Source organism: Mesoplodon densirostris, chromosome 12 (assembly GCF_025265405.1).
Source record: "Mesoplodon densirostris isolate mMesDen1 chromosome 12, mMesDen1 primary haplotype, whole genome shotgun sequence".
Taxonomy (NCBI): domain Eukaryota; kingdom Metazoa; phylum Chordata; class Mammalia; order Artiodactyla; family Ziphiidae; genus Mesoplodon; species Mesoplodon densirostris.
In genome coordinates, this window is record NC_082672.1 from 50,683,783 (window position 1) to 50,703,646 (window position 19,864).

At 43.8% G+C, this 19,864-nt stretch overlaps 1 protein-coding gene across 1 annotated transcript in view; it reads right to left on the reverse strand.

The window, feature by feature from the left end:
* LOC132499844 (coiled-coil domain-containing protein 162-like) overlaps window positions 1-13,220 on the reverse strand; it is a 45,938-nt gene extending 32,718 nt beyond the window's left edge. Inside the window, 6 exon segments of the mRNA XM_060114542.1 lie at window positions 2,173-2,237; window positions 2,239-2,288; window positions 3,795-3,933; window positions 4,864-5,100; window positions 9,700-9,851; window positions 13,145-13,220. Of these exon segments, the coding sequence (XP_059970525.1) occupies window positions 2,173-2,237; window positions 2,239-2,288; window positions 3,795-3,933; window positions 4,864-5,100; window positions 9,700-9,851; window positions 13,145-13,207 (706 nt within the window). The 5' untranslated portion in view covers window positions 13,208-13,220.
* Between the last annotated feature and the right edge of the window lie 6,644 nt (window positions 13,221-19,864).

Genomic DNA, 19,864 nt, shown 5'->3' on the forward strand with positions numbered 1-19,864 from the left:
CTCCACCAAATCATGCTGAATCATGATTCAAAAACAAAAACCAACAATAACAAAACACCCTCATTACTGGCATTTATTTAAAAAATCTTAAGAGTACAGAATCTGAACAAGACTTTAGAATTGGCCAGTATACTCTAGGTTTTGGTAAGGTTTGGTAATATCAACCTTACCACCATTAAAAATAACTCTACCCCTCCCCTTTGCCTGACTCCCATCAGCCCCTTACTGAAGGCCCTTTCCAAGCACAGCTGACAAGCACCCTGCACAAGGCAACACACGGCACAGCTGCAAAGCAAAGACACGTCCTCCCCTGGGCCCCCACCCAGACGTCTCAGAAGCATCATAGCCCTGAAACGTGCAGATGGTTGCACCTGCCCTGTGCTTGTGGATTTTCTCCAAGGACTCAGAAGGGAACTGCCTGGATGCAGCAAACACAGCACAAACAACAGACGCTTTGTGTCTTGTTAAATGTTCTGTAATCGGAGCTCAATCACACTCTACTCTCTGGTGACAGTCAGAGATGCCCATTTGGTGGGGGCTTGCTCTCTCACTGCACAGCCTTTTCCCAAAGTCCTGCTTACAGAATTCAGTTGCTCGAAGCACTGATAAAACCACAGTGTCTTAGATGCCCACAGAGGTTATTAATTAACATTACAATGTCTGTGAACCTTGTCTCAAAAGGAAACCATTATTTATTTTGTTAGTCAAACAACTCCCCTTAGCTCAAAGGTTGTGGATTTTCCTACAGAATTAGTAGGAGTTAGGAGTAGACACTGTAGTTCAGAAAGGACCAGCCACATAATCTATGGTGCCCCATGAAAAATAAAAACGCAGGCCTTGTTCAAAAAGCAGGAAAAAAGTGTCGTTAAAGGTACTAAAATATAAAATGTTCTTTCTTCTTCAGTCTCTCTCTTGACCTGTCACAGTGTTTTTGTTTTTAATGTTGGATCCTTGGCATGGGGATGCGCTCAGGGCAAGTACAACCTTCATAGGCACCAGGGGCCCCGCCCTGTGACTGGTGCATGAATGTACCTGGTCTACTAGCTACTGGACTGAGGCTTCATGCCAAGCCAGGGGTGAAGAAGTTGAGCTGGGCGTCTCCTCTTCCTGCAGACCCATTGCTCCTATCTACCGCGGATGGGCAACCCCAAGGGTATTGCAACCTCTGCCCTGGGATATTCTAGGTTCCCAGGGATGGGCAACAAGCTCACACCCAGCGAGTCACCCATTAAACATAGCCTGGTGCTGCCAGTCTGGGGTCCCTGAAATGCTGTCAGGTACACATGCCCCACACATGCCCTTCCCGTGCTCAGGCCCCCACTGGGTGGGGAGTGGCAGCCATTGCTGGATGTGGATGGTGAGGGGGAAGTTAGTGGTGCCTGGGGTGCCAGAGGGCAGAGGAACAGGCAGCTGAGAACTCCTCCTGGCAAGGTGGGGAGGCAGCAGGAGTGTGTGTGAGCCCAGGCTACAAGCCTTTGGTGCATCCTACATTGACTCCCTGGATGCCACTTACAAAATACAAATTCTAAGTGAAAGAGAAGAGTACAAGATGGAACCTACAAAGCATTAAACCCCAAGTGCCCCTGTGAGAGTCCTGTGGGAGTGTACTAGTCACTTGCCCATTAAGTCACCCTGACTTTAGACCTCAAATGAAACAATTTTGATTGTCTTCCCACCCCAAATATATGTATTTCTAAGATATATATTTATATACGCTTATATATAAGAAAAAGCTTTATGTGTTTCCCCCATTTCAACTTTATTTCAGCTATGAGTTAATCAGCAGAGACTGAAGTTTACAAATGTTTTCTACTTAAAAGCTCTTTAAGTCAAGAATATATATCAAAACGATAAAAGTACTTCTCTCTGAGCAAAGGGAACTATAGTCAATATCTTATAATAAACTACAACAGAAAAGAATCTGATAAAGAATATATAACTGAATCACCAGAAACTAATACAACATTGTAAATCAACTATACTTCAAATAAAAAAAAATTTTTTTAAGTACTTATTTCTTGGGCCAAGGTGTTAAAAAGTAATTTTTATACTATTTTCTGGGCGTTGTAGTGTTTTTGTTTTTCCATGAATATGAACACATGGATTGCTTTCATAATTAGGAAAAAATAATAAAAATGTTATTTTATAGAGTAATAAAAAAACATACTTTACCTATAGGGAGAGTATGCTGCTCCTTGGACTTTTCTGATACAACCAGTGTTATCTCTCTGTTAACTTAATACCTCCTGGATCATATGAATTTCAAGATTTTCCAGAAGTTTCTGAAGCTAGAGTAAGCAGTTTGAGAGCCACTCTCCACTATTGGCTTATACTCTAGGCTCCTAAATTCTTGTGTAAGGGCCTTGGGCTGGGTCCTGTCCTTTTGTTACTCTCTCCTGGGGAAGAAGAAATGGTTCCTTTTTTGGGGTTCCTAAGTTGGGTAGATGCACATTTTTGGAGACAGACATCTTTTTTTCCTGGCCCACATCTTGACTGATAAAATATATCCCTTTTTACCAGGTTCTGCTAAATTGCAAAGTGCTCAATGTCTGAAGCAACCTCTTGTGTTTTGGAGTCTCTAAATGTGGCCAGGAATTTCGTGAGCTGTTATTATAAGAAGCGCTTAGGTCTGAAACTCAATTTAGATACCAAGGAGTATTTCACAGGAAGATTTAAAACTCCATACATGATCAAGAAAAAACTGTGTTCCAATACCCCTGAGCTCTTACTCTACCCATTATGCTTGCAAAGCCCACGTTTCTCCCTGTCAGAGGACCCCAGGTGCTCGAGAGGAAGCAGAGTTCAGAAGGGTAAGCAACGGGCTTGGGACTGGGGTGTGTGTGTGGGCAGGGGGCAGGGCGGGGGGAGTGCTGAGTTCTCCTGGATGCTCAGTGGACATGCACCTCTGCACTTACACCCAACCAGCTAGAGTCTTTGTTCCCTGTTACAATAAGCACAGCCAGGCAGAGCCTGCATCCCAGGACTGAGAGGAACAAACACTTGGGAAAACAACCCCTCCACATAGACCATCAACACACACCAAATAGGCTAGTACATAAATTGTGTTGTCTTATTCTCGGAAAAACAATCACAGGAGCTATTTTAAATATTCCACTTCCATGAGTGTGCGTGTTGCAGGGGGGATACCTGTGTGCAGGATTTTATGTTTAAGATGCTAGTGGTTATGTTTTCTATTGTCTTTTTTTTAATTTGAGGAAAATAAAAATATGAAAACCTAGACTTACAGAACTGAGATGTTAAAGGGTAGTTATTTGCTTAATCAAAGCCCCACATACCTTTACATACTGAGTTTCCTCAGAGTCTGTTCAGCAATTTACAAACCCTCAATAAACACTTATCTTCTTAGAAAAAACACCACTTGGGTATATCTGTAGTTTTACATGCTAATGTCATAAAGCAAATTTTCAAGTCAAGTTCAAGATAGCTACTGCAATGGACTTGAGGACACGGTGGGGGGGGAGGGGGAAGCTGGGGTGAAGTAAGAGTGCCATGGACATATATATATACACTACCAAATGTAAAATAGATAGCTAGTGGGAAGCAGCCGCATAGCACAGGGAGATCAGCTCGGTGCTTTGCGACCACCTAGAGGAGTGGGATAGGGAGGGTGGGAGGGAGGCTCAAGAGGGAGGGGATATGGGGATATATGTATGCATATGGCTGATTCACTTTGTTGTACAATAGAAACTAACACAGTATTGTGAAGCAATTATACTCCAATAAAGATCTATTAAAAAAGAAAAGAAAAAGAAAAAAAAATAGCTCCTACATACCTGCTGAGTTTTTATTTCAATTTCTGAAGCTCCTTTAGAGGGAAGAGTAGACTTACTACTTATTATAAGTCCTTCAAATTCATCTTCTTTCCCTATCTGCCTAGCTATAGCTTTCATGCTAGGGTAGAGAACGTCAGTTCTATTAAAGAAGAGAGACAGAAATTAACAAACGTTTTTTCTCTTTCAGATTCTCTGACAATTCTTTTCATTCATGTTCTGTTTCCTGTCATCATGCATAAACCTCCCAACTCATCACAGCCACTTACATCGACATCTAAATCCACCACAGTTACCACTCCCTTAGTCAATATTAAATTGTTAGGCCTTTTCCCATTGGGCACATTTAATTTCAGTCTTCATTCTTCAAAATATTGACAAGTCTTCTCACTCCCTGTTTACCAGGAAAGCTGCCTGTCATAACTCATAAGATAGACAATTTGGACTAGGCCACCAAAGTGAGCCCTAATACCCTCAGTAAGGTCCTGGGGTGGTGGCTGGGTACTTAGTGAATGCTTGTTTGGTTACAGACACATGGCAGAAACCACATGCCTTTCCCATCAGCTAAGTCATACCAGCCAGGGCTTGAAGTTGAGAAAACAACCCAGCATTCTGCAGACAGAACACCTCATGCTGCACCATATTGTAACCTTGGCTGTGATGCCTGAAGCTCTCAGAGACTCATTAGACTTGGGTCTAATGGGGCAGAGAGTGGAGAGGAGGTCACGGCAGCAGCACTCCCCACTCAATTTTCGCTGGGATCCTATGAGCTAAAAAGCTTAGAGTTAGCACTGAAGGGACACTTCAGAAGCACCAGTTCCCAGGGACAGAACTCTGGGAAAATGATATACAGTGTTGCTCAGTGGAATCTAGGGCTGTCCCTGCAGTCAATGGAACTCAGCTTCTCCTGTAAAGCACTGTTCATAGAGACACACTGCCCAGCTTCCTCTGTGATCAGTGGGGCTAGGCAAACCAAATTCATGGACCAAATGTCACCCTCAGAGCAAGGGCAGTAATCTGCCAGATCCCAGGTTCAACTCCTTCACATGAATTTCCCCCTGAGTACACTCACCCATAGAGTTCCGAGAACTGTTTGTGGAGAGAGGGAGAATTGATGTCCTGGCCTCGCAGCTTGAGTCGGCCCCAGTGCTCCTTTAGCACTTCCAGTTGCTTCCAGAGCACCAGAAATGATCTCAGCAAAGCAAGGGACATCACTGCATCACATGGGCCCCCCAGCAGCCTGGAGGTCTTTGGGCTGCTTTGGAACCGACTTCTGAATCCTTGCACTCTGGACAAATCTGGCTGAAAGCTTTACAGAAATTCTTTTTTTTAATTTTATTAGTCATAGACCACTACAGGATGACCTTTTACATTCATTCAGCTCATGCAGAATGAAGTCTTTGGAGAATGACCTTTCTCCCCAGGAGGAATGTTTTACAGGCCAGCAGCACATGTAGAGCTTAGAGAGTATAAGCATCCTTCCTGAATAGACAGTATATAGAAAGGAGAGAAATGTCTCCGTTTCAATTTTCTGCTTGAGCTGTGAACCACTCACTTTAAAACTCTTTTACTTGGGTGCCAACATTTTATCTGCCTTTGAAAAATTGAGCCTTTCATGTTTAGCCTCTGCATTTTGGAAAGAGCTCTTCCACACACTCAAGATTTAACAACCCATCATGGTAGAGCTATATTATAACTTTAAATTGGGGATTTTACCCATTTTATGGGTAAGGAAATGGAAACTTAGGTTTATCTTATCTCCTATTCCTCCTCCCATCCTTTAAAAGTTAGGCAGAGAACATGTCTCTTGATTTGAATTTATTATTCAATAGGAAATTTCACTTTAAAATTATGATTTGTTCATTCATTCTTTGGTGCTTTCCTTAAATAAGTGTTTGTTGAGGGGCTGCTGTGAGCCCAGGAGGACGTGAAGGGAATAAGGTTTTCAGGTCCCTGCTCTCCTGCACCAGCGATGTGAGGGCCAGGGCTACCCAGAGAGTGACAGACAGAAGGGGAACCTGTATCCCACTCTCAGCCTGAAGACAGTGTCTCAGTTATAGGAAAAGGAGCTTTCCTTTGCACACCTGGACCATGATGTTATGACAGGAAGGGACTCAGAGGACATTCAGGTAACAACACCTTGGACACTCAAGTTTCCTGGCCAGGAACAGGAAGAACCACCACATGATGTAACTGGACCCTAGATCCGTGTTATTAACATATGGTGAGGGTAGGATGGGGGTGGGGCCACCAGAGAGAGAGGTGGTTAGGGGAAGAACTACAAGCAAGACCAAGGGGAGAGTGAACTCCTGCCAACAGCTGGCAACCCTTCCACCTAGTAGCCTACCTCCTCAACAATCAGCTAATTCATGCGTTTCCAAATTTATTTTATCCTCAGAAGCCTTTCAGCAAATGAAATCTTACTCAGTGACCCAAGATACCCAACAGACCAAGGCCAAGCATGGTGACAAGGAGGGGGCTGCCTACAGGCCAGGTAGTTGGGCCCCTCTGCTCAAAAAGCCCCAAGGTGCCTCTGAGGAACCCAGGGCTCCTGGGACCATTTTAAAGGTCCTGAGCTAATCCATCACCTTCACTTGGGAGTCTTAGAGACTGAAGTCTAAGAGGTCATAGAACCGGTGGCATAGCTGGGACAGGAAACCTAGAGTCCTAAGTCACAGGCAGTATAAATTCCAGTGCTGCCTTTTGTCTATGAATATTGAAATACTCTTAAATGGAACCAATCATAAAATAAAACTAATTAAAATAAATAATAATTTAAAAGCAAACTTACCTTGTTAATATATTCCTGTTAAGAGAAGTCTTCTCTTCCTAAGTGTTTTACAGGATGGGAGAAGGAACAGGAAACAGGATAAAGAACAAGGCAGGGGAGGGTAGAATTGTCAGGGAAAGATGGTAATCCATCAGAAACAGGGCCAAAAGAGAGTAAACAGAAGGACCAAAGGGCCCTTTGGCAGGCTTCTTGGTCTTGGCACTACTTGGTCTATATCCAGCTTTGCAAATGCTCCCTCTGGGTGAAGCACTGAATCCCACTGTGGAATTCAGTGGCACATCTAACATACTTCCTTTTCCACTAGTTGGCCTGAAATGGACTTGTGACTCAGTTTTAGCCAGTGAGACACAAGAAAAATCTACTGGAAGTCTTCTGAAAAAGATTTCCCTTCTTGATAAAAAGACAAAGCCCCTTAAGGAGAAAGCTTTTTTGCTCCTGTCTTCATCTTACAAGGATGAGGGAGACATTTTGCTGATATACCCAGGATGGCAGAGCTGGGTGCCTGCACCAACACGAACTGCCTCCTTCTAGACCTGTTTGGAAAGATTAATACACTTTCTAATTTAAGGCATGACTAGTTACTTCTAGCAGGTGCACCCTAACTGGCACAGAGGGGTATTGGCTCAAAGGTGGGAGATCAGATAAAGCTTCTGAAAGAGTGGTTTGGAAGTTGAAATCTGAAGGATAAGTAGGAGTTAATCAGATGATGAAGCAGAGAGTGGGAGGACAGGGAAGTTTTCCACCAGAGGGGCCAGTTTGCATGAAGGTACTGAGGAGAGAGCATGGTGCATCTGACAATATGAAAGAAGTTGAGGGTAGAGATATTGGCAGGATTCAGGTTGTGAAGATCTGCTTAAGGCACCCAGACTCTATTCTCAGGGCATCTGGAAGTCATTGAAGAGTTATAGGAGGGGAGTGACATAATCGGGTTTGCATTTTAAAATATTATCCTGGGGCCTCCCTGGTGGCGCAGTGGTTGAGAGTCCGCCTGCCGATGCAGGGGATACGGGTTCGTGCCCCGGTCTGGGAGGATCCCATGTGCCGCGGAGCGGCTGGGCCCGTGAGCCATGGCCGCTGGGCCTGCGCGTCCGGAGCCTGTGCTCCGCAGCGGGAGAGGCCACAACGGTGAGAGGCCCACGTACCGCAAAAAAAAATAAATAAATAAAATAAAATAAAATAAAATATTATCCTGGCGAATGGACGTGAAGGAGGCAAAGGGAATACAGGGAGTCCTTTGGAGGTTATGATCTTGGCCCAGCATTAGGAGATGACAGTGATTTGGACTGGTGGAGGGGAGTGCTGAGGGAGGATGGAGAAAACTTGAAAGATATTAAAATAATAGGATAGTAGAACTTGGTGTCTGATTGTGGGGTATGATAGACAGAAATCAAAGGTGGGTGTCCAGATTTTTTTTTGCCTGGGCAACTGGGCAGATGGTGGTTAACTGACAGGGAATAAGGGAGGAGGAGCCCATTTAGGGGCAGTAAAATGAGCTCAGTTTGGGACACAGTGTCTCTGAGATGGAACAAGGCAGTTGAACATATGAATCTGATAGGATTGAGATTTGGACTAGACATGTAAATTTTGGAGTCATCGCATAAAGCCATCCGAGTTATAAAAGTAGTTGGGTTTGCCCATGGAGAGGGTGAGGAGTGGAACAATATCGTGGCTAAGGGTATGAGGGGGCTCCGGGGCCAGACTGTTAGGCTGGAACCTGGGTTTCTTTTCTCTCTCGGCAAGTGACTTTTAGGCATATCATTGAACCTTTTTGAGTCTTGGTATTCTTATCTATAAAATGAGAATAATGAAAGTACCTACCTCATGGGATTATTGTGAGAAGTAAAGAAATCAATAGTTAATAAAGCCTCTGAACAGATCTCAATCATAGATATTATTAATTAATAATGTTCTATTAATAGTGTTCAGGGCCAACTTATTGATTAGACACAGAAGGCACAGTGCTTAGGGCCCACAAAATGTTTTAATTTCTTTTAAAATCAGAAAAAAAAGAATATTTAGGTTGAATAAAATGCTATAATTTATGATATTAATATATTTTTCTTTATATTAACACAGTTGTAAACTATAACACTTCATGTTTTTTGATGGAGAAATGGGTCCACAAAGACAAAGGTGGCTAGAGTCATGGAAGTCAAAGTGCAGCCCTGGCAGTGGTGGAAGTGGGACAGAACCCAAAAAGCAACATTTTCAGGATGGGCAGAGGTAGGGGACTTGACACAGAAGTCTGAGAAGGCATGGCCCACGATGTTGGAGGAAAACTGGAGAGAGTTGTGCTTTAGAAGCTAAGGGCAGAGAGGCTTCAAGAAGGACACACTGTGTCAAATGCTGCTAAGGGTTCAGGTTGGAAGGGGACTGAAAAGTATCCAGGAGATTTAGTGACAAGGACCACGGTGCTCTCAGTGAGAGCAGTCTTGGTGAGATGAGGAAGAAGACAGATCACGGTTTCTAAGGAGTAGATGGAAGGTAAGGAAATGGAAATGGCTGGTGCAGAGACTTTGGCTCTGAAAAGGGGACTCTTTAAATGGGGGCACTGGCTAGCTTACCCCATGTCCAGACAAGTCTCTGTCTAGTTCCAGAATCAGGCAGAATTGTTTCAAGTTATGATACTAGGGGGACTACTGGCTCTTGGTACCTTAGAGCTTCAGGGAGACAAGTCCGGAGAAGGGAGTGCTTGCCTAGGAGTCCATGGGCTAGCGGAGTGATGCAGACAGGAGCCAGGCTGGAGATGTTCACCTGGGGCCTCTGTCATACCCTGCCAACTCCAGCCCGAAATGTGTGAGACTCACAAGGAAAAGCAGCCAGTTGGAGTTCAAATTGGTTTCAACGGACCGCCCCCCATGAAGTTTGTTCTAGTTTTAAAATTAAAAGAAATAGATATACCACTGATCATGGGACTTGCTGTGAAAGAACGTACTTCGGAGGGGCTCTCACGGGCTACCCCTGCTTCACTGCTGCTCCCATGTGGCATAAGCACAGTCCTGGGACCCTGGGAGAGGCTATGGAATGGATGAAGCTATCTAGTCCATCCCCCAGATAGAAAGGTCCTTCAGTACAATGCAGCACTGGTCAAGTACGTAGACCGTTCACCAAGAATACCTGCGTATTTTTGTCATGGCCTGCCATCCTGGGGGACCCTCCATGATCATATGATAGTTACTCAGAAGGACATCTTCCATTAGCAGCTGCTTGCGCGCCACCTCTCCATGAGCCACCTTGAGGTCACGGTCACTCAGCCTACAGAGGCATAGCTAAAAACAAAAAGGAACAAAATGAAACCAAAACATCTGTTTTGAACACTTCTATGTATCCTTTACATGTGGTTTTGAGGGAGAAAATTAGTAGTTGTGTTTACAAGCCCCATGCTCTCAACTATTTAAAAAAATCCATAAAAATCAGAGCAACATATCTAGCTCAAAGTCCCCCTTGAACATATCAGACTTTCGGCTCTGTGTGGAAGTCCAAGCTTCCTAAACCTTATGGTGGTGTCCGTATGTGGTGCATGCATAGTGTGATACATGTATGCACAGGGAAAATACTGGAAAAAAACCAAAATGAACTGTGACCATCCCCTAGTGGGGGACTATGATTAATTTTTTTTAAACCATTCTTACTATTTTACTTAAAAAAAAATCTTTTTACTTATGGAAAATTTTGATCACATACAAAAGCAAACAGAATAGCTCCCATCACCCGGCCCTAAGAACCACCAACCTATGGCCAGTCCTGCCACATCTTCATCACTCCCCACCTCCGTATTATTTTGAAGCAAATGTCTCATTGACTTTAATGTTGTTAATAATACTTTTTAAATATTTTCTATTTAAAAAAATGAAAACACAATAATACTTGCTTAAATAATCAGGGGGAAACATATAATTGAAAGAAGTTCTCCCTTTGAGTCCTGCTTAAAGAGTTCTCTTCCTACTACTGTAGGTTGGTCAGTAGTCACACGTCTCTGAACTGCCAGCCTGGGAGTTACTCTAAGAGTTCCTGAGAGTGACCAGAAATGGATGACCACTCCCCCAGATCATTATTAGCCATGAGTATTTCAGCTGTTTCAAGTCTGATGCCAGCTGAAACCATGATTTTCTTCTGTCATAAGAAAACATGACTCACCTTGCAGCACTGGGTTTACAGTTTTATAACCAAACACCTTGCTTATCTCATAAATTATTCACCGCTGACTAGAGTATGAAGGATCAGACCTATGGACCCAATGGCACCTGCTTTGCAGTCTGCATTCTGCTCTCTCTGTGACAAGTGGGAAGACCTATCCTACTTGCATCTTATATTCTAGGGTATCTGGGCTGCTACTTGTAACTGGAAATGGTCCTCCATCTTCCAGAAATGCTCTCCAAGGGAACAGCACAAATGCCTAAAAGAACCAAATAATAAATATAATAATGCTGCAAAATAATGTCCATAAGAAATAGACATTTGTATATGAACAAGATGTCTGTGTCTGCACATCAAAACACTGTGGGATGATTTCTCTATTATGTAGAAATAGTTCTTGATGGATAGTCCCTGATGATGCACAGGAGAGAGTAGTAATCTTATTTTTTAAATTGATTTTTCAGAAAGTGACTAAACACAGAGGGTACTTAAGATTTCAGTGTAAATAGTCAACACCAGTATTTAGAAGTCCCAGAATAGTATAAAACCAATGGTACATATTTATAATAAAAAAAATAAACTTACTCAAATTTTTTCAATATTACAAACCTTAAACCTTATCTCCATTGTGCTCCAGTTCTAGGCATCAACTCAAAACCAATGCCACAATGTTACACATGGGCCTCTGTCTTCTCCACATCACTGTCCAACAGCCAAGGCATCCCCTACTCCCTGGGGCATGACATGCAGTCCTGGATATAGTGGGCCTGTCCACCTGACCCCATTCTACACTTCCAGACTCGGTACTGGCTTCAGACAATTCCTAGAGTTGGAGTCGATTCAGGTAGCAGGGAGCCAGGACACCTGCATCCACCTAACCCCAGGCAACACTCAAAGGCAGCAGGAGCAGGCCCAATGGTCAAGGTCCAACCCTGTCTTCGGGTCTAAATGAGGGTCAAGGCTTGGGCCAAGAGTCACTGTCTTGTAGCTAGGGAAGGTAGAAGTGTGAGACTTACATGGGGTTGATGCTGGCATTACTTGGCTTAGCTTTGTAACATAAAAACATTAAGTTGGAGGTTTTGGAATCAAAAGATCTGGGCTTGTGAGGTGGTTTTAAAGATATGCCCACAGGGACTTCCCTGGCGGTCCAGTGGTTAAGACTTTGAGCTTCCACCGCAGGGAGCATGGGTTCAATCTCTGGCTGGGGAACTAAGTTCTCACTGTGAGGCCAAAAAAAATAGATATGTCCACAAATTCTTTTTTTTTTTTTTTTTAAGATTTTTGTTGATGTGGACCATTTCTAAGTCTTTATTGAATTTGTTACAATATTGCTCCTGTTTTATGTTTTGTTTTTTTTGGCCACGAGGCATGTGGGATCTTTGGCTTCCTGACCAGGGATCAAACCCACACTCCCTGCATTGGAAGGCGAAGTCTTAATCAATGGACTGCCAGGGAAGTCCCAGTCCACAAATTCTTTGATTCTCTTCCCATTAAGAGTTGCAGGGCTTCCCTGGTGGTGCAGTGGTTGAGAGTCTGCCTGCCAATGCAGGGGACACAGGTTCAAGCCCTGGTTTGGGAAGATCCCACATGCCGTGGAACGACTAGCCTCATGAGCCACAATTACTGAGCCTGCGCGTCTGGAGCCTGTGCCCTGCAACAGGAGAGGCCGCAATAGTGAGAGGCCCGCGCACCGCGATGAAGAGTGGCCCCTGCTTGCCACAACTAGAGAAAGCCCTCGCACAGAAACGAAGACCCAACACAGCCAAAAATAAATAAATAAATAAATAAAATTAAAAAAAAAAAAAAAAAAGAGTTGCAGCACCTTGACCACAGCTTCATGAGAGATCCTGAACCAGAACTACCCAGCTAAGCTGCTCCCAGACTCCTGAGCCTCAGAAACTATATGAGATAATTAATGTTTATTGTGTTAATCTGCTAAATTTGGGGGTAATTTGCTCTGAAGCCATAGATAACTAATACAGTTTGTGACCTAGTGTTGCCATGACTATGCAGCAGTCTGATCTCTGGCCTTCTAGAACCTCAAACTCTTTAGTTGTAGCAGGTGGGTAATATAGTTAGTGCCTAGGAGCAATAATAGTTGCCAGGATTACATTCGATAACGCATGTTGTTACGGGGCTGTTCAAAACTCAGCTGCTGACCTAATTTATGTATCGTAATTGCTATCATTATTATTTATTACATGGAAGAGATCAGGTGTTGGTTTTGCTACCAGCTGTGAGCAGATAAGCTGTTGTCCCAATTAGCCTGTTGAGCGGTTCAGAGGGAGAGCCCCTGACTGGGAATAACAGCAGGCCATGGGGGCCTAGCCCACTCTACCACGTGAGTGAAGGGGAGCCTACCAAGGCTAAAGGGCATTCCAGCACAATGCACGTTTGATTGGTATAAAAATAGCTCTCAACACACCTGGAGGCTCTGTGGATCCAGCGGCTGTGGCAGGCTGAGCTGGGAAGCAAAGATGCTCTTCATGAGAGAGTTGCTCAGTGGCGGCAACCCATGCTACATGTCATCTGTGACAGACTGGTAGGCAGGAGCATTTCCAGCTGCCAAAAATGTTCTTCTACCAAAACAGAAGGGAATCTCATTAACAGCAGTTACTCAAGTTTCTAAAGCTCAAAACTCTCTTCAAGGTTACTGGAGCAAGATAACATTTTGAGATATCAACAGGTTTCTTCCTCAGCAACATCATCCCTCACTCCCTTTTCTTTACACACTGCCCTTCACTCTCACAATTCACAGCCCTCAAGGGAAAGGTAGCTATCCTCTAGACCAGCACGGTCTAACTGCAGAACTTTCTGCAGGGCGGAAATGTTCCATATTTGACTGTCCAATATGGTAGCCACTAGCCACATGTAGCTGTTGAGCACTTGAAATGTGGCTACCATGACTGAGGAACTGAATTTTAGGTCTTATGTCACCAAAATCAATATTAATTTAAACTTTTAAATTAAAATAGCCACATGTGACTACTGCACTGGACAGCTCAGTTGTAGCTCTAGAACAAAGACATCAGTTGTTAAATTTATTTTAAGACCAGTAGCTGAGACAGCAATTCTTGATATGTAAAACCAAATTTTAAATTAAATAATAAGAGCCTGGGGTTTGAGAGAGAAAGCTTCTTGTTTTGTTTTGAACAAAACTTGGCTTTGCACACCAAGAACCAAAAATCCTGAAGACTAGAGCATGAAATTTATACCATAAGTCACAGAGAAGGAAGTATGCTTGATAAATTACAATCATTTTCTTGCCCCAAAGGAAATGAGTTTAGCGAGCAAGGAAAGACTGTCTCTAGAGCTTAGATCTTGTGGATGCCCAAGAAAAGATGATGAAACAGGATCAGTTGCGGGGGGATCCAAAAGGTCCCCAGGACAGAAGGGATCTTTTGCCTAAATCCTCCATGGGCTTTGCCAAGTCATGCATAAAGCAGATATCAAAAAGGAGATTAGCAATGACTGAGGGAGATGTTAGCACTGATGGAAATGAGGCAGCCTCCCAGAGATGAGCAGATAGTCCAGTGTTGTGGAAAGACCTGGGGAGTGCCAAAGACCCCACGAGGGGGTGTCCAAGCCGGGTGCTGAGCAGCAAGCCAACCAGAAGAGATCTGGGATTGGACAGAGATGGGTGAGGTAGCCACTCCTCTTCAACTGCTGGGCTGATTTATAAGCACCCTCAGGAATTTAGATCACCTCTGAGAAGGATAAAGGAGGAGAAGGGTGTGGCGTAAGGCTTAAGTTAAGGTCCTATATTAGTGCTGCCTTGACATCTGGTAAAATTGGGAGGGCTTTGAATGACCTAACTATAAGTTCCCCTGCCTACTCCGCTCCCACGGTTAAGGTCCCCTAGTCAAACAAACTTCCTTATCAAAGGGACCAAGTACAATCCCTGCTTATCCGCAAGGAGTGGTTTCAGTTCCCTGCCAGACCACCAAAGTATTCAAATGAACCAATCACATCCTCCTATGGGAGCCAGGAAGCACTATATCCTCTTGATACTACAAAGCCTGCCTCTCAAGCCCCTAGTTGTTCACCCTGGTCACAAGTACAAATCCTCTGTGGCCCTGCATGGCATGCTATGTTCTATTCCCCTCGGCTGTGAGTATATGTGACGAGTAAACTGCTGTTGATCTCATCTGTCCAGTATTTAGTGTCATGTGTTTGGCCATCCCCATAACCTTGGGGCAGAATCCCTCCCTCACCAACAGGGTAAAGAGGAGGCAATTAAAACAAAGGTAAAAGGGGATAATCTTGAATTAATTGATTTTATATCTCAAACTGACCACTTTAAACTGTAAATGTGGCTGAATGACACGGAATTGAAAAGTTTAATCTTTTTGTCATCAGCAGAAGTAGGGGCTTATGAACTTAAGTTCAAAGACAGATAAAGGTAGCTCTATTATTTGCATATCAAACCACTGTACTAGTGCAAAAATCATACCACCCTTTTCATGTTTTTGTGAGAATTAACAAAAGATAGTTGCATACAGTTATATACTGAGACACTGAATAAAAACATTGACTTATCCTGATAGCTCAAGGATGGCGCTTGGAGTTGCTCAATGGATACATAAACATTTTCTCCTGTTTCTCGTATCATTCACATGCTTTCTCATGATTCTCAGTGAGTCCTGCCAAGAGGCCCATGATTCATTCAACACCCATGTGACAGTGATGTATCAAGCATCTACTATGTACAGGGTGCTGTGTCAGAAACTGTCTGAGATACAAAGACGGGTCCCCCATGGGTCTGACCTTCTAGCCCAGTAGGGTCCAGGGAGGCAGAGCTCAGTATCCAGCCGCTTCTGACCTTCCTCTAAACTCCCAAGGCACTTTCCATATACATACCTCCCTTATAGGTTGTATGTATCTTCTTAAAACAATGGTACTGCAGACAAAAAAATGTCGCCTGCCATTCCACTGAACAAAGAATGTTGCCTGCCACCAAGTCATCAGCCAATACAGCTGCTCCCCAACGGTGCACCCTGAGGGGAATTCAGGATAGAAAAAAACAGGATACTGGCCCTAGATAGGTAAGATGCATATCTAAGAAATCATTTTAATGAGTCCAGACTCTTGCATCTTCCCATACGTAGAAAAGCACTAAAATCATTAACTTGTGATGTCTGTTTTTTGTGATTAGCAGTAGTCCTTTGATGTTCAACCACATGGGTTTTTTGCTGTTTTTTCAGCAAAAACTCCTCTATATCCTGGCTCCTCCCTTACCTCTTCAGAGCAGATCCTCAGAGCTATCTGAGAGGCTGTCTCCCAGGCTATAGTCCTCAGTAAGGTTCCCAAATAAAACATTTGCAATTTTTAGGCTGTGCATTTTTCTTTAGCCAACAGTACCAAAAAGCAGAGTATTCTAATGGAAACATTTATTTCAGCCTAAATCAAGAGCACAGAAGCCCAATATCCCACAAACCTCTTCCTGGTTGACTCCTTCCATGTCATTCCTATGCTTTTCTCCCACCAATCCACAAAATTATTTTCTCTCTCTCAGCCTCTGGGTCCATCTTTGTTCGCTGTAAGGCCAACTGGCCGGAGGCAGGGGAACGCAATCAGATTCACAGGGTGCATCAGACAGAAACTCTCTGGACCACCCAGTTCCAGAAACTGACCTGGAGACTTTCCGGACCACCCAGTTCCAGGAACTGACCTGGGGACTTTCCACCCAGCCCAGCCTTCCCGCCTTTCCAGGGGCGGGACTAACTGTCCCAAGACTGATGCAACCGGCACCAGATATTGCCACGATACCCGAAGAGACCACCAAATAAGGAATACCCTGCGCCCTCCCAGATTCACCACATCCCTTTCCCTTCTTCCCCTATAAAATCTTGCCCAACCCTCGCCCGGGTGCGACTTCTCTGGCTCCTTTCTCTCGGACCAGTGAACCTCGCCCAGGAGCGCCCCCTAATAAAGCTCACTTGAAGCTTTCCTCTGTTTCGTGATGCCGTTTGTTAAGATCCGACCTTACATTCGCACCTTACTGTTGACTGTATTGCTTATATTTTAAAATTTCTTTTTTGTTTATTATGGTGTTTTAACATCTTTAAAAAACCTTGCTGGCTGGGGAGAGTCTGCCCTTCCCTGCATAGCCAATTCTTAGAGATAGCTAAGGGCCCAGCATGCCTTTGATATGCAAACTAACCAATCTGAGTCATACTTCCTCTGACCCTTGCAACCCAAGAGGCAATATTTCTCTCCTTTAATCATCCCAGGGCTAGTTAACAGGCAACTAGAGACCTCTCCTACAGCCCAAAGCCCGATGGAATTATTCAAAGTAGCCGATCTTAAACTGTACCTCTGCCCTGCCTTGCCTTTCCAGGTCATGGCCTAAGCACTCTCCTTGCTGCCGACTTGTGGCCCTGTATGACATGGCATGATGGATGTTTCTAGGAACTGAGTATAATAATTTTGTTTTCCTGAGTCTCTCCTGTGTCTCCTCTTGTGGCTGCACCAGACTGATTTTCACATAAGAGAACACAGAACATTGACTTGCTCTCTTATCTTGGTAAGTTTGTGCAGAACTTTTAACTACTAAGTGCCACAAACAACCACAATTCTTGGCAGAGTTTTAGAGCCCCAGACACGTACTAGGTCTATTAATTTATAGATGCTTGGAGACTATTAAAAAATATCAATACAGGGCTTCCCTGGTGGCACAGTGGTTGAGAGTCCACCTGCCGATGCAGGAGACACGGGTTCGTGCCCTGGTCTGGGAAGATCCCACATGCCGCGGAGCGGCTGGGCCTGTGAGCCATGGCCACTGAGCCTGCGCATCTGGAGCCTGTGCTCCGCAACGGGAGAGGCCACAACAGTGAGAGGCCCGCGTACCGCACAAAAAAAAAAAAAAAAATCAATACAGTTCAGTTGTAAATGTGACTGCTACTCTAAGCTAGAGAACCATAGCACATGATACACTCTCTAGAGAGACGAGAGTCAGATTCTAGGCATCACCATTGATCAAATGGTTGGTTATCCTTTTCCTCACTTTCCTAATTCTTCAGTCTAGATCACTGTCCTTGATAGGTCCCATCTCTCCTTTATCAATAGTACTACTTATTAGGGAGCTGTACAATGTAATGCTATGTATAGAAAGGGGTCTCAGAATGATACTTAACATTTTTGGCACTATATCCTCTTTTATTTCCTTCCTCTCCATGGACCCCATATTTTGAAAGATTTTTCTACCAAATTAAGCATTCTCCTGTTTTTAACTCAAAGCCACATAAACACCTAGCCTAAGCTCTGAGCTGCAGGAAGAGATGAAGAAACATGATATAAAGGAAAGAACAGGGCTCTGGAGTCAGACAAACCCTGTGAATGTAAGGTCTGCTACAACAAGCTTGTGACCCTGGGGCAAGTTATGCAACTTCTCTCTCTATTTCCTCATCTGTAAAGATGGTGACATGATTGCTATCCCACGGAGTTGGCACATGGCGGAAACTCAACCAAAGCAAGTTTCCTCTCCTCCTTATCTCATTCGTTCTTATGGTTCCAGTTAAAAAAAGAAAGAAATGTGACATTTTCTTTACCTGCAAAACTTTTGGGCAAACGTGACTTTTTCATCATGTCTTTAGAAATACTGAAAACAGCTCACTGTGACAACTCACTCAGACTCTCAGTTGGTAAAGCTGACCTGAGCCTTCTGCTGGGGTAGGCCTGATCAGTGCAGCTTGCCAGCAGCACTCAAGATACAGGGAAACTCCAACTGCCAGCCCCTAATAAAGTCAGGTCTCCCCAGCAGTCCACTAAAATACAAGGATAGATGTATCACATTCTCCAAACTGTTTTGCCACACTCCAGCTGCCTTACTGTCAATAAGCAGTCAAGGGTTTCCTAGAATACCAGTCATCTTGTGTGTGAGAGAGTTAGCCATAATGTGATCCCAGGCAAGCTGGCTGTAGCCACAGGGAGCAGGGAATTCATGGGACACATGCTAGGGTTTTTCCTGGATGCAAGGATATGAAAAAGAAAATGAAACCCAAAAAACGCCTGCAAAGTGGCCGGAGGAGGCCAGGCAAAAGTTGTGGCTCTTCACTTCTCAGACGCTGGAGACCAGGAGCACATGAGGCCTTCTCTGTGTCGCCCAGAAATCCCCAGATAACCCTGAAGCACACTTTAATATCTGTGCGCTCAGAGACACTTAAACTAGGTGAGCATAAAGATAAATTGAAAAATGAAGAGAAAACCAACACAAATTCGAGGACTAAGAAATTGGTGTTGTTTCTTGAGAGATTGCTTGATGTACTCTTAAATCAGGCTTATTGCAGAAAGTTAAGGTACCTTTGGTTTATTTCCTTAAATTCCTCCTTTTTACCGTAATCACTCTGAACATCAATAATACACTCACATCAGTGGCACTCTGCATGCCATATGTTTTATTCTGTCCTATAGAATTCCTTTGAGGGACTTTTTTTTTTTTTTCTGGTTTCCCTCCATTCTTGAATTTCAAACCAATTCAATCCTTTAAATCAGGGAGTGGCAAACTCTTTCTTAAAGGGTCAGATAGTAAATATTTTCAGCTTTGTGAATCATATAATCTCTGTTGCAACTATTCAACTCTGTGGTTCTAGTGTGAAAGCAGTCAGAGATTATCTATAAACGAATAGGCCTGGCTGCGTTCCAAAAAAAACCTTCATTTCTGGACACAGAAACTTGAATTCCACATAATTTTCATGTGTCACACAATACTACTCTTGAGTTTTTCCCTCAACCATTTAAACACATAAAAACCATCCTTAGCCCACAGGCCTTACAAAATCAGGCAGGGGCCTATGGCAGTAGTTTGCTGATCCCTAACTTAAACAGACGAGATTGATTAGAAGCAATTGTACTACTGAAGCATTTACCTTTGGCGCAAATGATTAATTCACCTGAAATTAAAGATAAGCTCAATCCTCAGGCATTTCTTGCACTGGCTAATAAATAACTCTTATAGGTTGGTGGACATGCCCAGAGGTGAATGACAGGCCCTGGGCAATGTGATCCTGATGCCATCGGAGGACAGCACCAATTTCTATCAGGTCCTTGGCAGAGGACAGGTCGACAGGAGCAGAGTGAACCGTTTGTGCCTGGAAACATTAAACTTTCTTGCAATCTGAGCTGGTCTATGCCACAGAGAAGCAGA